Genomic DNA, 23,557 nt, shown 5'->3' with positions numbered 1-23,557 from the left:
TCTCTGCAGGCCCATGTAAAAAGAAATAAAATAAATCAAATAAAAGAGTATGTTAGTTTGAGTTAACTGCGTAGGTGCAGTATTTCTGTCACATATTTTAGAAGAATGCAAGTGTGTAAATATAGGGGAAACGCCTAGACATCTTATAAAATATGCTCTAAGCTGAAAGTCAGCAGCATCAGGAAAACTCTCAAGTGATAACTTCCAAAGCATAAAACACTTTCATTGTAAAAGTACTCTGATGTGAAGCATCCGCACTCTAGGAGAGCGCCAGGCCTGGGGATGGGTTACAAGGGAAACATTTCCTAACTGAGTGACTCAGAAGTTCCTAGTCTTCCTGAGACTCAATTTCCTTCTCCCTAAAACAGCTAATGCGAATTCTCAGCAGCCACCATAACAGAAAGGGTTAAGTCAGAGGTGGGGGAGAGCCCAGCATGAAACGGACACTGGACACTGAGGAAAAGCTTTGGGCTCTGCATTGATCTACTTCTTCTGCCAATGGCTGCTATACACTCCAGGTGCACACAGACCACTCACTCACTGCGTCTCAGAATTATGTCAAACATCTGCTCACTCTTTACTTGGGAAGCTGTATGCTGGGTGAGGAAAGTGAGGGCTAGAGTCAAAATCCAGCTGTCAGAGAGGCAGCTGGCCCTTCCTGAGCCATCAGCCATCCCATCTCACCTTCCACCCCACCATTTCCAAACTCAATTTCCTCCCTGTAAAATAGACACTGGTGTCAAGTTAGAACTGCTGAGAATAACCAGGAGGATTAGCGGAAGGTATGTGGACTTTTAACCATTTCCACTTATCTCTCACCACGAATTGGGCTGCTACATCCTACGATACAGAATATATTACACAAAATTCGGTTGAAGCCTAGAGTTTTTATCTTCAACACCTCTAAATCCAGACCAAAAGACCAAAACAGACCAAGTGGCAGAAGCAACATTCAATTCCCTCTAGGAAGTATAAGTCACTGTACTTTCATTGAAAGAGCAAATACCACCAGCTAGTTTAAAATTCAGTGAGATCAGTAGTTAACTATATGCTATGCACTTCATGGAGGCCCATAAGATGGCTCTGCATAAAGTCACTTGCAGTCAAGCCTAATGGCCTGAGTTCAACTCCTAGTACCAGACACAAATTGTACTCTCATGCACTCACACAGATACACTCTCATACAAATGCACACACTAAATAGAGAAATAAAATTGTTTTTAGACACTCTTCGTGGCTAGTGCAATCTAGCAAATGAACAAAGTCCCTGCCTCTAGGGACCTAAGAATACATGGCTGGCCACAGGGCCACGGTAGAGCACTGAGTGAAGCAGCCGTACTACAAGACAGCAGACAAGAAGGTGAACCCTGCTCCCTTCAGTACCTCAATGAATTGGACAGAACCATGGCAAAAACAAGCAAACAACACAGGAAAGATAACCTGAAAATAAGTCCCAGTCTACCATCTCCTGTTCTGGACTGGAAAATACTACTCTGTCACACAGGGACAGGCAGCCCTGATCAACCTCTCTGCAAAGTCAAACAAACAGCTTCAAATAAACATGAGATTCCATCTCCCTGCTCCTAGAGAAAAACATCAAATTCCTTCCAGACAGATAAGTCTAAAATCATGTATCCAATTAGCTTTTCCATATTCGCTTCCACAGTAGCTTTTCTATTAAATTTTTTTTCAACAGTCTAAAATGCTTGCCTTGAGGTTGATGATGAGAATAAACCACTCACAAGTTAAAGAGAACACCTTAAGTCAATTATAACTGTAAAACTAAATATCTTTGTGTTTTAAGACACAGCATTTCACCCAGTAACTCTTTGACTACAACTTTTACTCGAGGACTTTTAGAGACCTGACTTCAATCTAATTGAGGATCTATCCACTAATCTACACATTAATAAATCACTTAGGCTGCAAGCATAACACATACCCTAGACCACGCCTATTGACAGAGCATTTACTCAGAACTGTAATGTAAAATGTACGTAATTTGCGATGACAAAGCCAGCTACCACTAAGGAAACCTCATAATCTTCAACAGGAAACCCTGCCTGAGAGAGGCCTCTAGTGGCTATGGTCAGTTACTAATCAACCCCCTTCCACCTCAGGAAGATTCTGTGACCATGGTCATTCTCAATGCTACCATCTTCCCTTCTTCTCTGTCTGCACCCTCGCTAGCTTTTACCCTTTCTCTGCCCCACTCTCTCCCTGTCTCTCGATACCTTATTCCCTCTGGTGCACATCCATGGCCTCAAGCAAAGTATGCAGCCTTCAGTCACTGAACTACTCCAGTCCAAAATGCCATTTCTTTTAATGCATAAAAACCAATGAGCAGGGCTTGTCTCCAGGGACTCTTGGGAGGAAAGCCTTCATTTTCCCGTGAATACAGAGCGCAGCCATGAGGTACAAAGCCCCAGAATTCAACTACAAATCTGCTCTTGGCATCAACCTTAATTTTGAAAATGGCATCAAAGGTGATCTAAACCAGCCCAGTGAAAACGATGTTTTTAAAGGTAGCAGAGTCAAGGTTAGTTGACAAGCCTTCGCAAGCTTTGTTCCCCTCTACCGACCTAGGTAGAAACGGGAAGGCTCGGCAACCTTGGTCCTTTGCGATGTGTGCACAGCGACCCGCAGCCTCCCTTTGTCTTACTAAGATCTCTCCGCTCCCAAACTCTCCCTTCCCTACCCTACCCTGGCAGCCATCACCTGTCTGGCCTTTAGGCAATGTCTAGGTAGAGTATTTTATGGAAAGAAAAGAAATCGCTGTCTAGAAATGAGGGGGAAATGGTATGAACCAGGGACGACTGATTTAAGTCATGCTCTCTGCCACAGATGAATTACTTCACGTTGCTCAACTCCTGTGATCACCAAAACACACACAGCTACAGGAGCCCCTGACCTGAAGCCACCGACCAACCACGCCCACATGCAGAAAGCAAGAGGCATCCTCGCAACGGATACTTAACAACATGGGCAGGGAAAGAGGGTGCTAAAGAAAGGGAGACAGAATGGAGAAAATAAAATCTATATTCTTTTGCAATTTTGTTAATTTTTAAAAAAAATCTTAAGAAAAAATAAAACATTGTGTCTTAGACAGGGTTCCTATTACTATGACAAACACCATGACGAGAAGGCATGCTGGGGAGGTAAGGGTTTATCTGGGTTACACTGCCAGCTCACAATCCATCATTAGAGGAAATCAGGGAAGGAACTCAAGCAGGACTACGACCTGGAGGCAGGAGCTGATACAGAGGCTATGGAAGGGTGCTGCTTACCAGCTCTCTTCTGCTGGCTTGCTTGGCCTGACTTGTTATAGAACCCAGGTCCACAGGCCCAGAGATGGCACCACCCACAATGGGCGGGGCCCTCCCCACCTTGATCACTAATTGAATAAACACCTTATATCTGGATCGCATGGAGGCATTTCCTCAACTGAGGTTCCTTTCTCCATGACGACTAAAGCCTATGTCAAGTTGACACACAAAACCAGTCAGGACACATTGCTTTGGGGTGGGGATGGGGTAGCAAAGGGAGTTGTGACACTATTTTGTACTAGACAGTTCTCCAAGGAGAAAAGCACTGATTCAACACACAAGGATGCTTATGAAGAATAGAAGCCAATCCTCTCGGGCATGGGAAAGCAAGCCTATGAAAGGGAACCAACTACTAATATATGCTCCAGCTAAAAAAAATCCCATGACAGTGGCACACCAGCAGTGCAGACTAGGAAATGAGAGGAGAAAAGGCAGCCAAGGCGCAGCCTGCTAGAACGAGGTCTGAATAGTAAAACATGGGCTTCTGATTTACGAGGAAATACCATAGGCCAGTCTTCTTTAACCAATGCACGTGTCTCCGTTACAAAGTATGACCACTGGGTTCTCAAGCATATCTAAGCAAAAACTCACAGTGAGGTCGACATGAAAATTAAAATTAAAATTAAAACCTAAAAACTAAGCACAGAAAGGATTTTTTTAAACCCGTCAGAACCAGTTTGCGCTGCCCAAATATTCTTGGTTGTGTGGCCTTCCACTGGAGCACAGTCAACTTACCAGGAGCCACACTGTTAGAGAAAAGTGACTCTCCCTCCCTCTCTCTCCCAACCCCTAACACCTGCCAGCAACCCTAGCAGGAACTTCACGTTCAACTCCCCTCTCCATTTTGGATTTGTTCTGGCTTGGTCTTGCACAGGCCTTGTGCAGGCTGTCACAACCCTTGGAAACAAACCTACGTACAACTGGCCTGCTGTGTCCAGACACTGTTTCCTTGTAGGCACTGTCTGGCCCTTACACTATTTCTGCCCTCCTTTCTGCAATGGGGAGCAGGGAGTGCATATCTACCTTCCATTTAGTGCTGAGCATCCTGTCATCTCTTACTCTCTAAATCTTGGCCAATGATGACTCCCTGTGTTCATTGTTCCTACTGTAAATAAAAACTTCTCTAGGAGGCTTGAGAAATGCATTAATCTATAAGTACAATAATAAGTCACTATGGGTCACCTTAGTACTGTGTCCACATAACAGAATAATTGTAGGTTCTCCCAAAGCTGGTGTTCCCGTAGCTTTTACAGACTACTTCTTAGGCACGTCACATGAAAATAATCTGCAAATATACTGCCATAAAAGGGTGGGGTAAGGTACTCTCGGAAGAAAACTGCGTTACGATTTAGCAGATCTGAGACTAGTAAGGGCTTTTGTGGGCCTGGCCAATGTCAGTAAAACACTTGACTTGGTTATAAGTACTTTTAACAGGATCTTAGATCCTTGTATAGCTGGTCAAAAACCTAGCTAAACCACATCTACCCTTGCTTTCCCACTTGTATTTTCAGTGTGGATGGTGGTATTTCAGCTTAGAGATACGAGGTGTAGTCCTGATGTGGTGGGAGGAGTGGCCTGTGTTCCGATATGTAATCAGGTAAATTATTTTTAAAATTTTACTTAACTGTATTTATGCCATCTACATTGTAGCCCCTTAGGGCAAAACACAAATATAATAACGTACCAAATTAGTATCATGAGATCAAAGAGACAGCTAGAGGAAGAAAGGAGGAATATTGATATTTCCATCAACTTGGGTTTTCCTTCCTTTCTTAGATGTACTAGCTGCATCTCTGTGTGATCCTAGATTGTCGAGCCGCTGTGCTGAAAGTTCCGTTCACCTCAGGAAGATAAAAGACAAGGCCAGAGTTTTCTACTGATCGAGGCCTCTGGCTTGTCGGCCTCCTCATGTTGGTTCTGTTTCGGCTACTTTCTTCATCTTGCGGACTCTGGCTGATGGTCCTCAGCTGGACAGTGGAAGCCAGCTTTGCACTCCTGGATGGCTCTGGGTCTCTTTGTGACTTTCTTCATTGCTTATCTTGGTACAATTCTTGTTTTCCTTTCATGATACCAAAAGGGAAACGTTTTGATACTTAACCTTTTCCCCTGGGAAATTAGAGATGACTTACTTATTTTTATTTTGTGAGTGTTTTATATGTGTGAGTGTGTGTGTGTGTGTGTGTGTGTGTGTGTGTGTGTGTGTGTATGCGTGTGCCTGTTATCCACTGAGGCCACAAGAGGGAATCCAATCCACTGTAATTGGAGTCACAGGCAGATTTTGATTGACCATTAAGTGCTGCAAACCAAACTTGGGTCCTCTGTAAGAACAGCAAGTGATCTTCTTATCCTCTGAGACAATCACTCAGGATCCTAGAAATGATTTGAAGAAAAAAAAAAAAAAACTGCCCTATAACCATAGTATAAGCATACTAAAAATAAAAGCTTTCTTTTCGTTTTGTTTTGTTTTGCTTAATTCAGGTTAAGCTTTTCCTCATCATTATGAATTTTACAGATATCCAAAGGTAGTCATTTTAGTAGCTGTGCTTTGTCAGAGGACAAAATTGGATTGCTCAGTTTCATTCACTATGGCTTAACACACAAATGCACCTTTTGGAATTCTCAATCAGAAAATGTCATTAGAAGGACAAATGCTACATGCAAGGCACGCCTCAGCAGAGTGCATAGGAAAGTGACTCTGGAAGAGTTGAGGATTTCTATTTATTTTTCCTTAGTCCTGCAGATTGTTTATAAGGTATGTGAGAGTGTGTGTGTGTGTGTGTGTGTGTGTGTGTAAGAAAATGTATGTGTGAATGTATATATAGATAAGTTTCTGAATGTATTATATGAATGATTGTGTTTATATATGTGAATGAGTATGTTCTGTTTTTATAAGTGATGTGTTTATATGCATGTATGTGTGCATATTTGAATGAGTGTATGTGTGTGTATTTGTGAGTGTGTATATGTGTGTGACTATATCCGTGTGCATGTGTATGACTATATGTGTGACTGTATGTATTAGTGTAGTAGTGTGTGTGTGTGACTATACATATGAATGTATCTATTAGTATACACATGCATGTGTGAGATAGAATGTACATGTATTTGCCCGAGCATATGTGCATGCATGTGAGTTAAAAATATATGCAAGGGAAAGAATATAAAGAGTGTGTGTGCGTGTGTGTGTGTGTGTGTGTGTGTGTGTATGAGTTAGAGTATGTGTGTGAATGTAAGTGTGTGCATGCGTGCATGCGTACATGGATATGTGTCGTCTGGGTGCACAGCAGAGTTCTGCATGTTGCCTAGGGAATCACAACACTGGAGTGTATCAAATAAACCCGTACGACTAAGGGAGAGTTTTAATTTATGACAACTCTACTGTCTACTTTTGAGATTATAAGTGAATTATGACATGTTTGTGACAATGACCAGGGTGTGTGTTATAACCTCTAGTGTAGTGAGTGAAATAATAGAAAAGGCTGAAGCTCTAGCAAGCTAGTAAAAACTGTAAATTACAAATAGCTGGTCAACCCAAAAGAATGAATGAAGTATGTACAAAAGACAGCTGGGGTCCGCAGAAAACAGGCGGTAGAGGATGGATGCACATCCACATAGAGGCAATTAAATAAATATAAACAGATTAAATATAAACAGCCTAACAGTTTTATGGATAAAATCTCTAGAAGAACAAAAATTGTGTAAAATTAATAAATAAGGAATTAGAAAACCTTCACTGTCATGATCTGTGTTAGGAATTGAGTGCATTTCCATATGTAAAGAAAACCCTAGGCCCACATGGCTTTGCTGTGAGTTCTTCATAGGAGAAGTGGAGTGAGAAAAAAATCATACGGAATCATACTACTAACAACCAAAAAATAAAATAAAATAAACTGCAATATAGATAAGTCTATGTATAAATACAGATGGAGCTAAATGAAATTTCTCATCTGTGCGGACAATACTCCTTCCAAGATCCAAACCCTCTAACAAAGACCAATACCAGACATGAGAAGCCCTCTTCTGAGTCAGCGGCCAGATTGCCCAAGAGACTCCTAACGCATTGCAGAGCATTCCGGTTGCCTTTAGTGGCCCCACAAAGGTGGAAGATAAGTCTCTATTGCTAAGACACCATGAACTTCAGCTGAGACCCAAGCTGGAGATGATGCCTCCTCCATGAAGACTAGCTTTGATGGTACCAGGAGGCACCACGCAATCTTCCAATACAGGGAAGCAACCAACGATCTGCACACTTGTGATGTCCGTGAACGACGACGACAGGCTTAGAGCAATGACCCTAAGGGTGCAGGACGGGCTCCCAGATCTTGGCAATAACCACCAGCAATTCTAACTGGACTTAAGGCCACTCGCCATGAAGAAAGTCACAGCTGAAACTGGAAACCTCACCAACAGCCCAGGACTCCTCGTAAAGTCATGATCTTGGAGGAGAACCGACAACCACCACTTTACTGAGTCAGCATAATCCCTAACCATGTTATAAATACTGTTCTTACACATAGAGATAAATGGAGTCCTTACTCACCATGAAGAACGTTTCTCTTTGCAACAGCTGGGGAGCATAACAGAAAACCACAACCAATCAAAATGCAGAGTTGTGGAGCCGAGTTTCAGTGGATGCAGCTAAAAAACAGCCCCCATACCTAAGACTCAGGGCAGGCTATAGAAGTGTGTACAGAAGGCTGGGAAAGTTCTCAGGAACGTCAGAAGTTACACCTATAAAATCTCACCATCATGACAGTCCAAATGACCAAATATGAGCCGCACAAGGACAACAGACATCCTGGTGAGGATGGTGGGGAGGGCCAGAGGCCTCAACCTACGACAGAGAAGTATAGGCAAGCAAGTAACGCCAAGAGCAGTAGCAATCATCTTCCCCGGAGAAGAGCATATAAATTGAAACATACATATAAGTCCACTATACAGACTGAGGAGGTTGTATTTATATATGTAGGACTATATATGGATATACATATGTATATGTATGTAACAATCATTAATGAAAAAGAAGCCATAAATTTGAAAGAAAGGAGGGTTATAAAGATTGGAAGGGAAGAATGAGAGAGGGGAAATGATGCAATTACATTATAATAACAAACGATCTAAAAAGCAATTACAAAGAAAGGACACAGGTTGGGTGGGTACAGAAAGGAACTGAATCTAGGAAGGGTTGGGGGTGAATAGGATCAAAAGACATTAAATGAAATTCTCAAAAGAACTAATAATATTTTTAAATTTTAAAAATAGTAATCATAAAATACTCCAAATCTTAGGATTTATTTGCTAAAGCAACAAATAAAGAAAAGAGAGAGACAGAAATACCTGTAATTATTATCTAGATTTTAGTAGATGAGATCATCACACAACAGAAGATCTGACTTTCCCTTGGGCACTGATGTAAGAACTGACACTCTATAAACTATGCAGAAGTCAATGTGTAAGATGGGTTATAAACTCAGCTCTATTCTTCAAAGACAACTCCGTGGATTTACTCAGTAATAAAGGCATCGGCAATCCAATCTAAATATCAGGTCAGAAACTATAATTCAGAGTAGCCAGATTCCCACAGCATAACATTCAGTCTGGGGGCTCCACAGGATCAATCTGATATAACTAGAGTAATTTCCTAAATAATAATGTGGTTGATTACAGAGAAAATGACTTTCAAAACTGCAGCCAAACCATTTACCTCAATAAATCAAACCAAGTTAGCTGAATGTAACCAGTGAGAAGTTAGCTGCACAGGAGACGTCAGTGGTCCTGACCCCCTCTCTTTATACCACTGCTCCCCTCAGAAGTCAATGTGAGTTGCCTGCAAGGACAACACTGGGATGTTTTAAACTGAGAAAAACATGTGAGGGCAAAAACAGACTAAAGGGATCTGGTTGTCTGACCATCAAGCTACAGCACCTACATCACTCACATCACAGATTTAAAACTTTAAATCAGTGTGAAATGCTCATGCAACTCACAATTTCAAAATGGTTCTTTTCAAATATCCAAGAAAGGTGACAGAAGGCCTTAGGGAAACAGTGATGAATCAGTTACAGACTTATACCTTACAAACTGTATCCACATCCCAAGGCACAATGGTCCGCAGATCGATGACTTCACAAGACACTCCAAGCTTTTCTTGGGCCATGGAAGCCACCTCCCGGATGACATGAACCTGAAAATGAGAGGAAATACAGAGAGAATGACTAGAGCAGTTTGGAGCGGAAAGACTAGTTGAATGTCAGCATCATTCATAAGGATACTGTCTACAGTTGGAGAACTGATCAGCAGGGAGAGGGCATTAATGTTGATCAAGAAGTCACAAAAACAATCAAGGACAAATGTCTAGAAATCTGATAGAAAAAAAATGCCAGGAGAAAAGGAGAAATATTCATTCCAAAAGCTCAGAAGGCAAACAGGGGCAGAGAAAAAGGCAGGATGACTATGAAGCATACACAGAGAGAGAACCCACACACCACGGACACTTAAAGGAAAGGGGGAGGGGGCTGAACGAGTTCTAAACATGAAACAGATAAAGAAACTAAAAATAAAGAAGAAGTCAGTAATCCCAAAGGCTAAAGACCAAAAAGTCTCATAGACAAGGTAGCAAGAACCCACACCCAAGTAAGAATTAAGTGCTGGGTCTAATGACTAGGAGAGGAAGTGGAGAGATGGCTCAGTGGTTAAGAAAACGTGCCGCTGGGGTTGGGGATTTGGCTCAGTGGCAGGGCATTTGCCTAGGAAGTGCAAGGCCCTGGGTTCGGTCCCCAGCTCCGAAAAAAAAAAAAAAAAAAGAAAACGTGCCGCTCTTGCAGATGACCTGGATTCAATCCTTAGCATCATACATGATGGCTGACAGCCAGCTCAGAGACAGACAGACAGACAGACAGACAGACAGACACAAACACACACACACACACACACACACACACACACAGAGAGAGAGAGAGAGAGAGAGAGAGGGAGGGAGGGAGGGAGAGAGAGAGAGAGAGAGAGAGAGAGAGAGAGAGAGAGAGAACTATGACACCAAGCCCTGTTGTTAGGGCCGAGGGAAATCCGATGAAACTATCCCTAGAAAAGAGATGGATCGCTTAAGATACTTAATTCTGTCACAGGATCATAGGACAGGTGGTCCACGCAGGCAGCAAGGCACTTGTGAGAGAGCAAAGGGTAGGATGAGAACGATCTCAGTGCAGCATGTAACACAGATGTGCAGTATGAGCTACAAAGTTGTTCCTAATGGACACAGCTGTGTATCCCTACTTAACACTCAGTAGGACCAAACAGGTACCTCCAGTCACAAGATGAGTTAGCGCCAAGGGAGGTGAGTGCAGCACAGGGAACAAACTAATAAAACTGTGTTGTTTGTAAACCGGGCACAGTGGCAAAAGCCTGTAATTCCAGCTCTTGGGAGGTCCAGGCAGGAGGAACAGAAGTTCTATGGCATCATCAGCTTCATCAGCTGCTTAGCAAGTTCAAGACCTGACCCGAGCATCATTAAGACTCTAATGGCAGTCCCGGCTGAACACGGTGCAGAGGATAAGTAATAGATGAGTCCTCAGCCTTAAGTAAAACATTCCACCTGAGGCTCAGGGGCAATGTAGAAATTGTCAGAAAGAGCTGGAAGATGGGAGAAGACTGTAAAATCACCATCTTCTTGGCAAGACACTCACATTGAAACCAAGAACTTAGAACAGCTATGAATGGCTGCACTTGGTCTTCACATGAATGGACCTATCAGTGGTCTGCCATGAATGGAGGAAGAGTTTAGGGACGCCGCATCACACACACTGTGGAAGTATTACTACTGATAGGTTTGCAGGAAGGAGGGGGATTCACTGCCTTCAGATTAGTCACCCCAACTAGGCTCCAATGGATAGTTCCACTGCTCACACAGATATCCCTGTGGTTAAACTAACTGGGTCACAAGTCATAAAACAAGACTGATGAGCATAAAGGAGGGGCAGTGATAAAGATAAAAGAGAAGAGAGAGGGTTAGAGATGAAAGTAACCAGAGTACAGTGTGTGTGTGTGTGTGTGTGTGTGTGTGTGAGAGAGAGAGAGAGAGAGAGAGAGAGAGAATAAGTGTCAAAGCAGAAAATTAATCAAAACTAAAGATAAATAAAACCCTGTTTCTAAAAAGAAGTTGGATCACTTAAAATTTGCTCAGAATAGACCATATATCTCCTTACTTTGCATACACACATGTACATGCGCACTGCAATGGTAAAGTATCAATGAGCTTGATTGGGGTCATCATTTAATAATATCTGTGTGTGTGTGTGTGTGTGTGTGTGTGTGTGTGTGTGTGTGTGTGAAATCATCACGCTATCCACCTCAAATCACTTCTAATCTGTCAGTTATGCCTTAACAAAGTTGGTGGTGAGGATGAATATCATTAACACAAAGAGACCATCTGAGACATAAAGAACACAGCAGAAAGACAAACAAGAGTTTCCCAGGCAGTGTGGCCTCAGCAGGTGGTCAGCGTTACATACCTGAGTGCCCCAGGCAACCAGAGTCACATCGCTGCCCTCCTGGATGACTTCGGCCTGAGACAAGGGGATCTTGTAGGGTTCTACTGGGACCTGTTCCACTAAACACATGAGAGAGAAAAACAAAAATTAATCAATGTTCTCGAATGACACTTGTGTCTTAACGAATGTAAGAAATCTCATTGTGACAGGGTCTCATTGTTGAATGCTTCATGCAAAAATATAAATTTTATTATATAGCTCCATGACGTCACAGCCCAGATAAATATATGCAGCATTTGAAATATATCATCTGAGACAAGAAAGACCACAGTCAGAAACTGAATAAATCTTAATGGTGCATGTTTTAGTCCAACCTAACTCATCAGAATTGGCGAAGCCTAAGAACTGAGCATTCAATGGCAAGATGATGGCCAAGGGAAATGGACCATAGTGGGTGGAATTCTCTGCACTGCACAGATTTAAAACTGTTATTGTTAAAGTGTTTATAAATTCGGGCCCAGGGAAATGGTTCAGCATGTGAAAATTCTTGCAGCACAAGCTGGGCGACCTGAGTTCGATTCCAAGAACCCACACAAAGGAGGGGGAAGAAGAAAAGCCACTGGATAATGTTGTCCTCCCACTCCGTGAACATACACTGTGACATGCCCAGACAAAATCATTTCAAAGTTCATTTTAAAGGAAGCTCAAAAATTACTAACAAATTTGCCAAAACCCTATGTTACTGCTCAAAGTTCTTAAGTTCTCAGACCATTTTCTTTCAAATAGGAAATACGTGAACATTTGAAACACAGGGGAAAGACATAGTAAGATTAAGTTTATTGTGTTTCATTTTTGTACTTTGCATCGATGAAGCATAGTGACCAACAGATGGAAAAATGGACAGACACAGAGACATTTTGACCAAGGGACTAAATTCTACTATGCTTTAACCATCATCAGGACCAAACTGAGGACACCTGGCCAAAGATAGCACCCTGGCCCCCTGCCATGACTTCATGCTCTAGCTGCAAGCTCACAGGCCAGAAGAAAGGACAGGAAACCAGCACACATTCTATTCTGCTTGTGAGTCAGCGAGGGACAGGCAAGAACCCTGTCTTCCTGTCTTGTAAATCAATTGTCAGCTGGTGACTAGCACAGCCCTGGAATAAGGACTCTGAGGCTGGCACACTAACATGATGGCTTGGCATCTTGGCACATCTTCTTTGAAAAATTACCAGCAATGACTGCCTTTGTTGTCTTAAATAAATTACCCAGAACAAAAAGGCCTCATTATTTTAGCAATTAAGGAACAGCATGGCAAACAATGCTTTATTCTCTCTTCTTCTTCCTTTTTTTTTTACATCATACAGAAAATGTGATTCAGGAAAAGGGATATTAAGACCAAATTGGGGGGCCATAAACCCTCTATAGAGGGCAAGTGAAGTCCTGGGTAAAGGTCAAGACCCAAGGTCTCAGCCACAGGGGAGTGTTGAGCCTTCCCCAGGTAAGGCTGAGAGATGGCAAAGCCTTCCACTAGTCCAAGTGTGAATGCTGACAGTCCACACAGAAAGCATCCACTTTCTGTTTTCTAGCCCCTGCCCCCATATTTACAGCCTGAAGACTACTCCTGTGTGTAGACTAATCCTACCAAAATTAGCTAAACCTGACTCCTTATTCAGCCATACATAAAAACCAACCCTGCCTTCCTGTTCACCTGTGTACATTAAATAGGCTTTGCTTCAGGGTGCTGCAGTTTCTCCATTCAAGATCTCCAACCACCCGATCCCAGTCTTCTTGTACGTTGTGTCTGTGTGTGAGACAGTTCTTCATTCTGCCCAGTCAGGTCAGTCCCCAAAGCCATGCTGAACGCCACAGATCTCTTCAGGGTTCTCTCCGCTTTGCATCGGCTTAATCTTAGTGCTTGAAAGTAAGAGTACAACTTGAAGATGCTCATCTGTCAATGAGCCAAGCCGGCCGAGCCAGTGAAAATCCACAGGTACTCTGCAGTTACATTGGCTTAAGTGATAACATATTCCAGAAGTTATTTCCAATTTGCAAACGCCTGTGTGTTATGTACTTCCTGAAAAGGAGCAGGCAGCAGGAGTAGGGACGCTGGCAGCAGGAGTAGGGACGCTGGCAGCAGGAGTAGGGACGCTGGCAGCAGGAGCTGCGGAGCGTCACATATGCTCTGGGCATACACACCAGCTGAATCTGCTCCCCTCTCCTCCATGCTGGTCACACTCACATCCTAGTGAGCGGTGCACAGGGAAATCCTCAGCACCAGATCCACGGCGATGGCACTACAACTGAGTGAGCCTAATGGGGACATGGTTATTGGGCAGGAGGGGTCTTATAAACAAATATTGTAAACCTCTGGGCTCGGCACTTGCTTGCACATGAGAACACATCTGCATGTCTAGCATGTGTTCCCTTACAGACTCACGGCATGGATATACTTCATTTCCATGTAGCTCATTTCATTTCCCATACTCTTCTCCAAATTTTCTAATAAGCCATCTTAAACGGCTATTTGCATGAAACAAAATGCAAAAATAATATATACACTACGTATAATATAGCCAGTGAACAGTGACTAAGAATCCAATATATCTAAGCCACAAGTAAAACGTATCACCAGGCATCTGGGGATCTAGGAAGTAAAAGCCTACTTTTGGAAATCAGAGAGGTCTCACCAAGTATGGCACAAGTGGGGGAAGTCTTGGAGACAGAGGTGGTTGGCATGGGAGACGATAAAAAAGTATTCTGGTCTAGAGAGCTGGCCCCAGGACAGCCAGGACTACACAAAGAAAATCTATCTCAAAAGAAGAAGAAGAGGAGGAGGAGGAGGAGGAGGAGGGAGAGGAGGAGGAGGAAGAAGAGAGAGAGAGAGAGAGAGAGAGAGAGAGAGAGAGAGAGAGAGAGAGATCTGAGAGGAAACAGAAAGCATGGAAGTGTGTCGCAAATGTACACAGCATCTAAGAAACCAGACTTAAGATATTTCAGATGAGGCAAATACTGAAACCTGCAAGTTATCATCTCCCATCCCTTGAAAGAACTTGCCAATGCCTTCTGATTTCCTATATTAATTAATTGTGTGCAAGTAATTAACCATCTTCATGCTGCAAATTCCCCTTGAGGTACACAATGACCATTACAGATACATAAGGATCATCGACCCTTCCCCACACATGGAACTCCAAGAATGAGTTTCCCCACAAATCTGAAACGTGGGTAGAGCTTTATTATACCTGATGCTCTGACGAGACATATCCCTGTATTTAAAGAACTGTGCATTTTCTGGAATGTTAGCCTATGGTGTCCATTAAACATATTTAATGTCTGCACTGCATCCTGAAAATAGCCTACCTCGCCTGTCAGTCCCATGGGAGAGGGGGAGGGACAAATCTGTGCAAACAGAAGCCGGGGTCCAGCATTATCTCTGCATCTAGTTTGGTAGTCTCGAACAAAGTATTATATTACTTCTGTGTCCCAGGATCCCACCTGTGACTATGGAACTATCACAGGGACACGAGGACACATTATCTTAATCACAACTGACATCTTTTGTGTTCTGTGGAAGAAGACAGCACTACAATCTACAAAACTTCACTGACCCCATCCTTAAGGCTGCACAGGACATTCCTCATTTTAGGAAGAATTACTCTTACCCACAGGGCCATTTGTTGTATGTTCTATATCTCATAGAGGTGCTAGGGATTAATATTCCCTTTTTAAATGTTAGTACAAATAATGCAAATGAAGCTATTAGTAAGCAAGGCACCTGTTGGTGGAGCAGAGCCAACTCAATACTGTGTTTGTGATCTCTTTGTATCCTGGTCAAACTTAACTGCAAAGACAGGAAGATACAAAGCTCACATCTAAGCACGGCAGACAATAATTCCCTTGAGAACTGCCTAGAAAATAAAAGCCATCTGAACTAATGCTACAAGTACAGAATCCATGAGTATCCTGCATGTGACCAGAAGACTTCTCATGCAGATACTTTTCCATATAATCATTTTAAGGTAGTAAGCATCTTTAAGCATGATCATCATCAGAAGGCCATGTATTCTTACCATTGTCACTAAAGAACCTACTCTTTCTAATTCAATGGCAATGTTACTCTGGAAAAATCTACACCTTTTTCAACTTAATTGCACCTGCTATCACATTTGTGCATGTGTGTTCATGTGTGTGGTATGGATACATGTGCATGTATGAATATGTATGTGGAAGGCAGAACACAACCCTGAGGAGTCATCTTCCAAAACATGATATGCCTCCTTTGAATCAGGGTCTCTCATTGGTCTGGAGCTCACCAAGTACACTTGACTGGCCAGTGGGCCCCAGGATTCCTCCTGTCCCTGCCTCCCCATGATTGGAAAAACAAGCAAACACCATTCATGCACAGCATTTTACATGGGTTCTGGTGATTGAACTCAGTTCCTACTTGTTCTAACACAAGTATTTAACTGAGTCGCATGTATACACACAATGAGAGAGAGAGAGAGAGAGAGAGAGAGAGAGAGAGAGAGAGAGAGAAAGAGAAGAAGGAGGAGGAGGAGGAGGAGGTAGAAGAGGAGAAAGGTACTGAAATCACTTTTCATAATCACTTAATTGAATAATCACCCCTACATCTCCAGCTTTTCTGCATGAGACAAATTAGAAAGCTTCCTAAGATGGCCGCCGAGCATGCATGGCAAAGGCAGTAGTGGCACAACAGAACATCTACCTACTTTTTGCAAGACTTGCAATTAACCTCGTTACATCCTGCAGTCTTGTTTGACATGACGAAGAAAAGCTTTCAGGGGACTGATACAGGGTGTACGAACTTTAACCACGTCCACAGCCTCTTTCACCGTCTCAGTTTCTCTCAGAGTAATTTTCCATGCAATCAGCAGTACGTTACATTTCTAGGTTGGCAACTGTGTTACCAAACCAATTGTACTAACGACTGTCCTTTCTTCTTTAAAACCGTGGAATTTCTGTGGATATTCCAAATGAGACACACACATGAAGATTCAAAGCTACCATCCACAAGTGAGAGTAAACACATGAGGTTTATAGTGCTGCATCTGGGTTACCTCACATGGAATGGTTGTTCGCATCCATTTAGTTATGAATTCCATTTTTCTTAATGGTTGGATAATATTCCCTTGTGTAAATGTACCACATAGAGAGCAGTAAGGGGTCATTGGGAAGGGGGGGGGAATACAGCAATATAACAGGTAAGGGTAAATAAAGGAACAAGAAGAGTTAAATGGAATGGGGTTTGGAAGAGAAAACTAAAGAAAAAGACGACTAACGCTAAAGACTTTCTCAGAGGACACTAAAACTATTGCAGAAGCCTCCTAAAATATAAACATTTCATATATAAAAACAATTTAAATGTAGTTACACTTTTCTAGGACAACTATCTTTCTACTAGACACCACAAGCTAACTAATCAAAACCCAACATCAGGAATGGGTTAACTCTATCAGAGTCGTTGGCCAGTTAGGTCCTACAGACTCTCAAGTTTTACAGGTTATTCCCACTGGTTCTCAGTTACCCTCCTGAACTGATGGCCAGACCCTATTGCTGAGTAGATCACATATTTGTGCCATAAAACATGGAGAAACCAAGCAGGTACTGACCTGGAAGTTTAATCCTCACTGGCTAGTTTTTAGGAGGAAGTTGCTATGCAAGCTACCGGAGAAAGAAAGTAAAACTCATCCAGACACGCTGACTGGTGCAGCAGGGGCACAAGTGGCACAGGAGTAACCAACCAGTTTCTAATTAGAAATAAGGCCTGTTTCCCAAGATGGAACCCATATGAGGCACTGTTATCAGAGCCAAAAACCAGTGACTGGCCAAGACATAGGCCCTAGAGGAGGACCTACTCTGATTAATATGATTACTATGATTACAGTATTAAACCAACTCCTAAGGATGTCTTGTTATAGCATCTCTCAAACCTCTCCAAAGAAGCTTCTTTTTTGTAATCAATGGTTGAAGTGTGAATTTCTGGTTTCGTTGAAGACTCAGGTGTGTCATGTGATGTTTCTCTGGAAGTTATCTTATGAGAGGATGTTTGGCTGAAGTAGAGCATGAGAGGATGTTTGGCTGAGAACAGACGCGATGGTGTTTTTCTGGAAGCTGCCTGGTGAAATGGCATGTGATATTTTGCTGGAACAGACGCTTAGGAGGACACAATGGTGACATTCAGAAAGAGTATAGATATAACCCGACAGACAGTAGACAACACTTGGCATTGGTTTGTCTTGCTGGTATTCCTTGGATTTCACCTTGCTGTCAGTGACAACACTCTGACATTGGTTCTCCTTGCTTTCTTCACCAATCTTCATTTATTGTAACTTCGAAGAGAGAAATGTACCAAAGAACTTCCGGTGGTGTTCTGGCTGCTTCTTGTTGCTTCCGGGTGCTTGTGCCGATGCTCAGTCTTGTAGTTTCTTCTGGATCAAGCCACTGCTGCTGATTCATGTTTGGTGTTTTGCTAGTGGACTAGACTGCTGACAACGAAGACTGGAATTTCCCCCACAGAAGTACTTCTAAACAGATCCGTGTGCCCCTTGTCCGATTAGCCATCTTCCCCCCTTACCTTTGGTCAGTGGGCTACAAGGAAGGTTGAAGCGTTTAAGAACCCTTATTAAAGTTGGTTTTGAAAAATATAAGCCTACAGGCGGTGATTAAAATAATTTCACAACTAATCAAGATGCAATGAATGAATGCAGAGGGCTCAGGCCTAAATTGGACCCCTCTATCACACTCCCTTACCGCCAAGTCTTGGGGTGCTGAAAAACTAAGAGCCTCCAGAGGTGGAGGCTGAAAGGAAACCATGTTTTCCAGACACAGTAGAACAGCTGCAAAATGAACTCACAATGGTTGTGACCTATGCAAGCTCAAATCAGTGAAAATCCCAGTACAGAGAGGAGAAAAGGGTCTGGAGTCCCACCCACAGCTGATGATCTACTGATAATTAGAGATGCTCAACAAGAGAGTTATCTTTAAGCATGTGGCTCCAGCAGGTCTCACACGCTCCAGTGGATGGTCCCACCCTAACAGTGTAGAGGCAACACCCATGAGGCTTGATGAGTTAAAAAAAAAAAAAAAAAGACACAAAGTTGATTGAATATGAAATCGGGAGAGGCTGGGGGAGGAGATGAATATGATCAAAATACAATGTATGAAATTCTCAAAGAGATAATAAAATATTTAAAAGTGAATTGTATTCTCAAGTACATTTTTCTATAGCTAAAATAATATATGAATGTCACATGAGGAAAATAATTGAACACTAAGTCACAGTCACTACACATCAGCAGTAGAGAACTGGGAAGAGGAAAATATCACTTAGCACAAGAATTGAGGAGCAAACAAAAAAAATTGTTATTCCCAACTTAAAATGGGTCACTGTTTTGTTAAGCTAATAAGCAAAAAAGCACCAATAATTTGATGCATCTTTTCAGAATTTTTCTTTTCATTTTAAGCAATTATGGTTTTATTTAAAAAAAAAAAATAGGAGCTAGAGGGATGGCTCAGTGACCAGACACTCTCAATGGACTTGACTGTGTCTCTCCACACACATCAGCAGCTGATAAGTGTCTGTAACTCCACTTCCAGGAGACCTTCGGCTGGCCTCTGCAAGCTCAGGGCACACACAAGCTCAAGCACGCACACACACATACAAGAACAAAACACAGGCATAATAAACTGGGTGAGGCTATCCCTAAAACTCTTCCCCATTCACAGCACAGTTCCCAGTCACTTACAGTTACAGCCATGGCTAGCCATGCTGCCCCACAAAGCACAGGTTTCTACATGAGTGGAACATCACTTGTGAATGCATGCAAGAAGGAATTAAACAGTTGCCGCTAGAGACTCGGGTTATCTCCATCATGAGGTACAGCAGGTTTGACTCCTGCATTTCTGGACATTTTCACATCACCTCAACCATTTAGACCTCATCTTCAAGAGTAGTTTTCTGGTGTTTCTAGAGCTTTTGTTTGGCTTGTTAATTAGGTTGTTTTGTTTTGTTTTGTTTGAAGGTCTTCCTATGTATCCCTATATCCCTGGCTGGCCTTGAACTCACAGCAAACCTCTTTCCTCAGTTTCCTCAGTTTCCCAAACGTTGGGATTGCAGGCGCAAGCCACCACACCAGCTGTCTCGAGCTTTCTCGATTGTGGTTGCCTATTAGGTAGGGACCAGGATCAGTTTGTATATTCATACATGAGCAGGCAATAGCAAGTACTGGCCCCTGGAGAAAAACAACAGGGTGATCTTGACTTCGAGCTCCATGCACTACCACAATGCAACCAAAAACTACACGGGAATAAGAGAAAGCGGTACAGGACTTAATACCAGTTTTGTGAGCTTCTAATATACAGAATAATTTTTATGTACATATCAATTCACTGATAATTTAATAGACATATTTTAAAAGCTATTTGTAGAATATTTATAGCTTGATCTTTAGTACTTAAGTATACAGAGTATTACTTGATTTTTGTACAGATACATTTTAATACAAACATTTCCTTCTCCTACATATTTAAATGTGCATAATTTAAATGTGTTTTCTTCAATACTGTTTAAAACAGCCAGAATTTAGAAGCGATTCAATGTTAAGCTGGATACATATTTTATGAAGTAAAAAAAGCTTCACTTATGTTAACTGACAGAAATATATCCAAATACATGGCAAGATGGGGGCATGTGTCAAGAGGCCCCGCCCTTAACTGAAGAATTAGTTGTGGTTGGTGACTTCTAGTGAACAAGATCCATTTTCCTTAAGGGTGTGGTCCAAGGTATGCCCACCACAGTACAGTATGTATTGCCACAACCAGGAATACAGAAGCATTGCCAATTGGACCCGATGAGTATTTAAGGGGAAGAGGGTCACAAAGTTGGGGGTGGGTAGGAATGGGGGTAAATGTGAACAAAACACAGTATATGAAATTCCCAAAGAATTAATAGAAATACATTTTAAGGAACAGTTACTTATAGAAAACTTGCAGTTTATTTATTATTTGAGTATACAGATATGTATTTATAGATTTTTGTACACTTACAGAAAAATGTTTCACAAAGCAAGTATAGGAAATCTTTTTTTATGTTTTATATGTCAGCATATATCTTTTTTTATGTTTTATATGTCAGCAAATATAGTCCACCTAGTCACCTATACAAATATAAATCTGCAGAAGTTGGGCTAATGGGGAGAGGAGAGTAAAAGGGGTGGAAGGGGAACTTTTGCTATTTTTATTCTGTATATAAACTATAGATGGCTACGGAGCTGTAATGGGCAAACTTGGTACAAGGTGCAGTGGCTCACGATCCTAGACTTTATGCAGAGGCAGAAAGAACCACCCTATCATGTGGCATAACTGGTCAAGAAGATAACTTACGGGCAGTAAGGACACATATATGTTCAATGTTCAAATTCAATCTGGAAAGGAAGTCAGAAAACTCTTCTGGGCCCAGTGTCGTGAACAGCACAGCTTATCCATCACAGAAAACATGCCAACAAATTCAAAGGCAACTGTGCACCTCAAGTTCACTGAAAACCTCTGATTCTCCTCAATTCTCAACACTTTATCTAGGCGCTCTCTGCAGTAATAAAATTATGTCCTGTTCACTGCGGTTCCACTTGTGTTAGATACAACACAAGCTCTCTTACAGGGCTAAGACAGAGATCTCTGTGAACACCGCATAAGAGAACAGACATACAAAGTAAACCAATGTAATCAAATAAATGACAGCTTCACTGTCAGGAAACACATGCTTCCAAAGATACACAGACACAGACGGAGATGATACAGTGTAGACACTCACACATAGACTGAAAGTATATATTCTGATTATACACAAACACACACACATGCAATATACATTGAAGGATAACGGGTAATTTTTTTTTTAGGGGACTGACATTTTAAGTTCCTAAAGAAATCCTTAAAATACTATCCAAGAAATCAGAGAAAGGACTGGAAGAGCTTAAAGGGGCTCGAGACCCTATATGAACAACAATGCCAACCAACCAGAGCTTCCAGGAACTAAGCCACTACCTAAAGACTATGCATGGACTGACCCTGGGCTCCAACCTCATAGGTAGCAATGAATAGTCTAGTAAGAGCACCAGTGGAAGGTGAAGCCCTTGGTCCTGCCAAGACTGAACCCCCAGTGAATGTGATTGTTGCGGGGAGGGCGGTAATGGGGGGAGGATGGGGAGGGAAACACTCACATAGAAGGGGAGGGGGAGGGGTTAGGGGGTGTTGGCCCGGAAACCGGAAAAGGGAATAACAATCGAAATGTAAATAAGAAATACTCAAGTTAATAAAGAAAAAAAAAAGTACACATCTATAAAAAATAAAATCTATAATTTTAATTCAAAAAAATAATATCCAAGAGCTATGGAGGCAATACTACTTCAGATTTGGGGAAATCTCTCTCTGCTAGCAGTACAAGTCGGTTTTCAAAAGCTAAGTGGAAAAAGTGAAAGAGAAGCCCAGTGCGTGAGCCTCCCATCAATGATAGTGAGCACACACAAACTTAAGGTAACACTTATACCACAGAACTATATATGCCTTAGATTTTTTTTCTTTTTTCTTTTTTTTTTTTTTTTCCAGAGCTGGGGATGGAACCCAGGGCCTTGCATTCTCTAGGCAAGCGCTCTACCGCTGAGCTAAATCCCCAACCCCCGTATGCCTTAGATTTTTAAGTACTTTTTTCTTTATAACCGAGATGCACTTCCTAATTAACCCCTAGAAGTCAGGTACTAGAAGTAGAAGTGTGATATATTTATAATATTTAAAGGCCAGAAGTTTGCCAAGAGAGAAGTAACCTCCTTTCCTTATTTAGAAACAGTTTTTCTTACAATAATGGAAATACTCGGTAACAATGACGAACAACTACTCCGACGACTGACAGGCATGTTCGCTCTGAGTAATGCCCTAACACCGTGCACGACTGTGCAGAATTATCACGACTGCAATAATAATGAGCAGTCACTCTTCTCACAACAGGCTGTGACACAGCAATACACCTAGACGCAGGTGACAACACGGATGAATCTCTGTGACACTAGATTGGGCAAAAGAAGACGAACAATATACGGGAGACTCCATTTCCACAAAGCCCAGCTAATCTAAAATAAACAGGAGCAGCTAACCTAATCGCAATCGGAAAGCTTAGAGCTGAGAGAAGAGACGAGCAGGAAGAAAAGAAGGGGGGAAGGCTTACAGGAGCGAAGAAATGTCCTGCACCTGGTTTTGTGCAGTGGCTACGTGGATGTATGTGGCTGTCAGAAACCCATCAAACCGAACCCAATAGTTGTGTGTTTTCCTGTATATAAATTACATCATAACAAAAACATGTGGCTTCAGATTTAAATGTTCAAAAGTGATTTGCCAGAGTAATGTTCTTGAATTCAGGGTGTGGGAGGATACACTTTAGATAGAATAAATCATTTGATATTTAAATTTTCCATTACAGCTGAGCAATAAGCAGTCACAGATGTGTGTTTATGGAATTGGGATTGTGAGCTAAAGAAAAGGCAACCAGGCATCTTGGTGTAGTGCAGACAGACCCCCAGGGGAGCCCAGTACCATAGCACACCGTTAACAGTACCTGCCTCACCAGAGCCCAGCCTAGAGGGCCTGGGGTCACTTATCTAAAGCAGACTTTCAATGTCATGAAGTCCAACAAGAACCTTCGCTTTCTCCTCCAACCCACAGAACCAGACA

General features: G+C 42.1%; 1 protein-coding gene across 1 annotated transcript in view; it reads right to left on the bottom strand.

Moving 5' to 3' along the window:
- The window catches only part of Bckdhb (branched chain keto acid dehydrogenase E1 subunit beta), a 182,523-nt gene that overhangs the window by 110,164 nt on the left and 48,802 nt on the right, over positions 1 to 23,557 (bottom strand). The window contains exons 7-8 of the mRNA NM_019267.1: positions 11,834 to 11,931; positions 9,400 to 9,510 (exon numbers count right to left, since the gene is read on the bottom strand). Of these exons, the coding sequence (NP_062140.1) occupies positions 9,400 to 9,510; positions 11,834 to 11,931 (209 nt within the window). The remainder of the gene's footprint in view (positions 1 to 9,399; positions 9,511 to 11,833; positions 11,932 to 23,557) is intronic.

The sequence above is a fragment of the Rattus norvegicus genome, chromosome 8, assembly GCF_036323735.1.
Source record: "Rattus norvegicus strain BN/NHsdMcwi chromosome 8, GRCr8, whole genome shotgun sequence".
Taxonomy (NCBI): domain Eukaryota; kingdom Metazoa; phylum Chordata; class Mammalia; order Rodentia; family Muridae; genus Rattus; species Rattus norvegicus.
The sequence above is the reverse complement of the archived record's forward strand: the minus strand, read 5'-3'. Positions and strand labels throughout refer to the sequence as shown.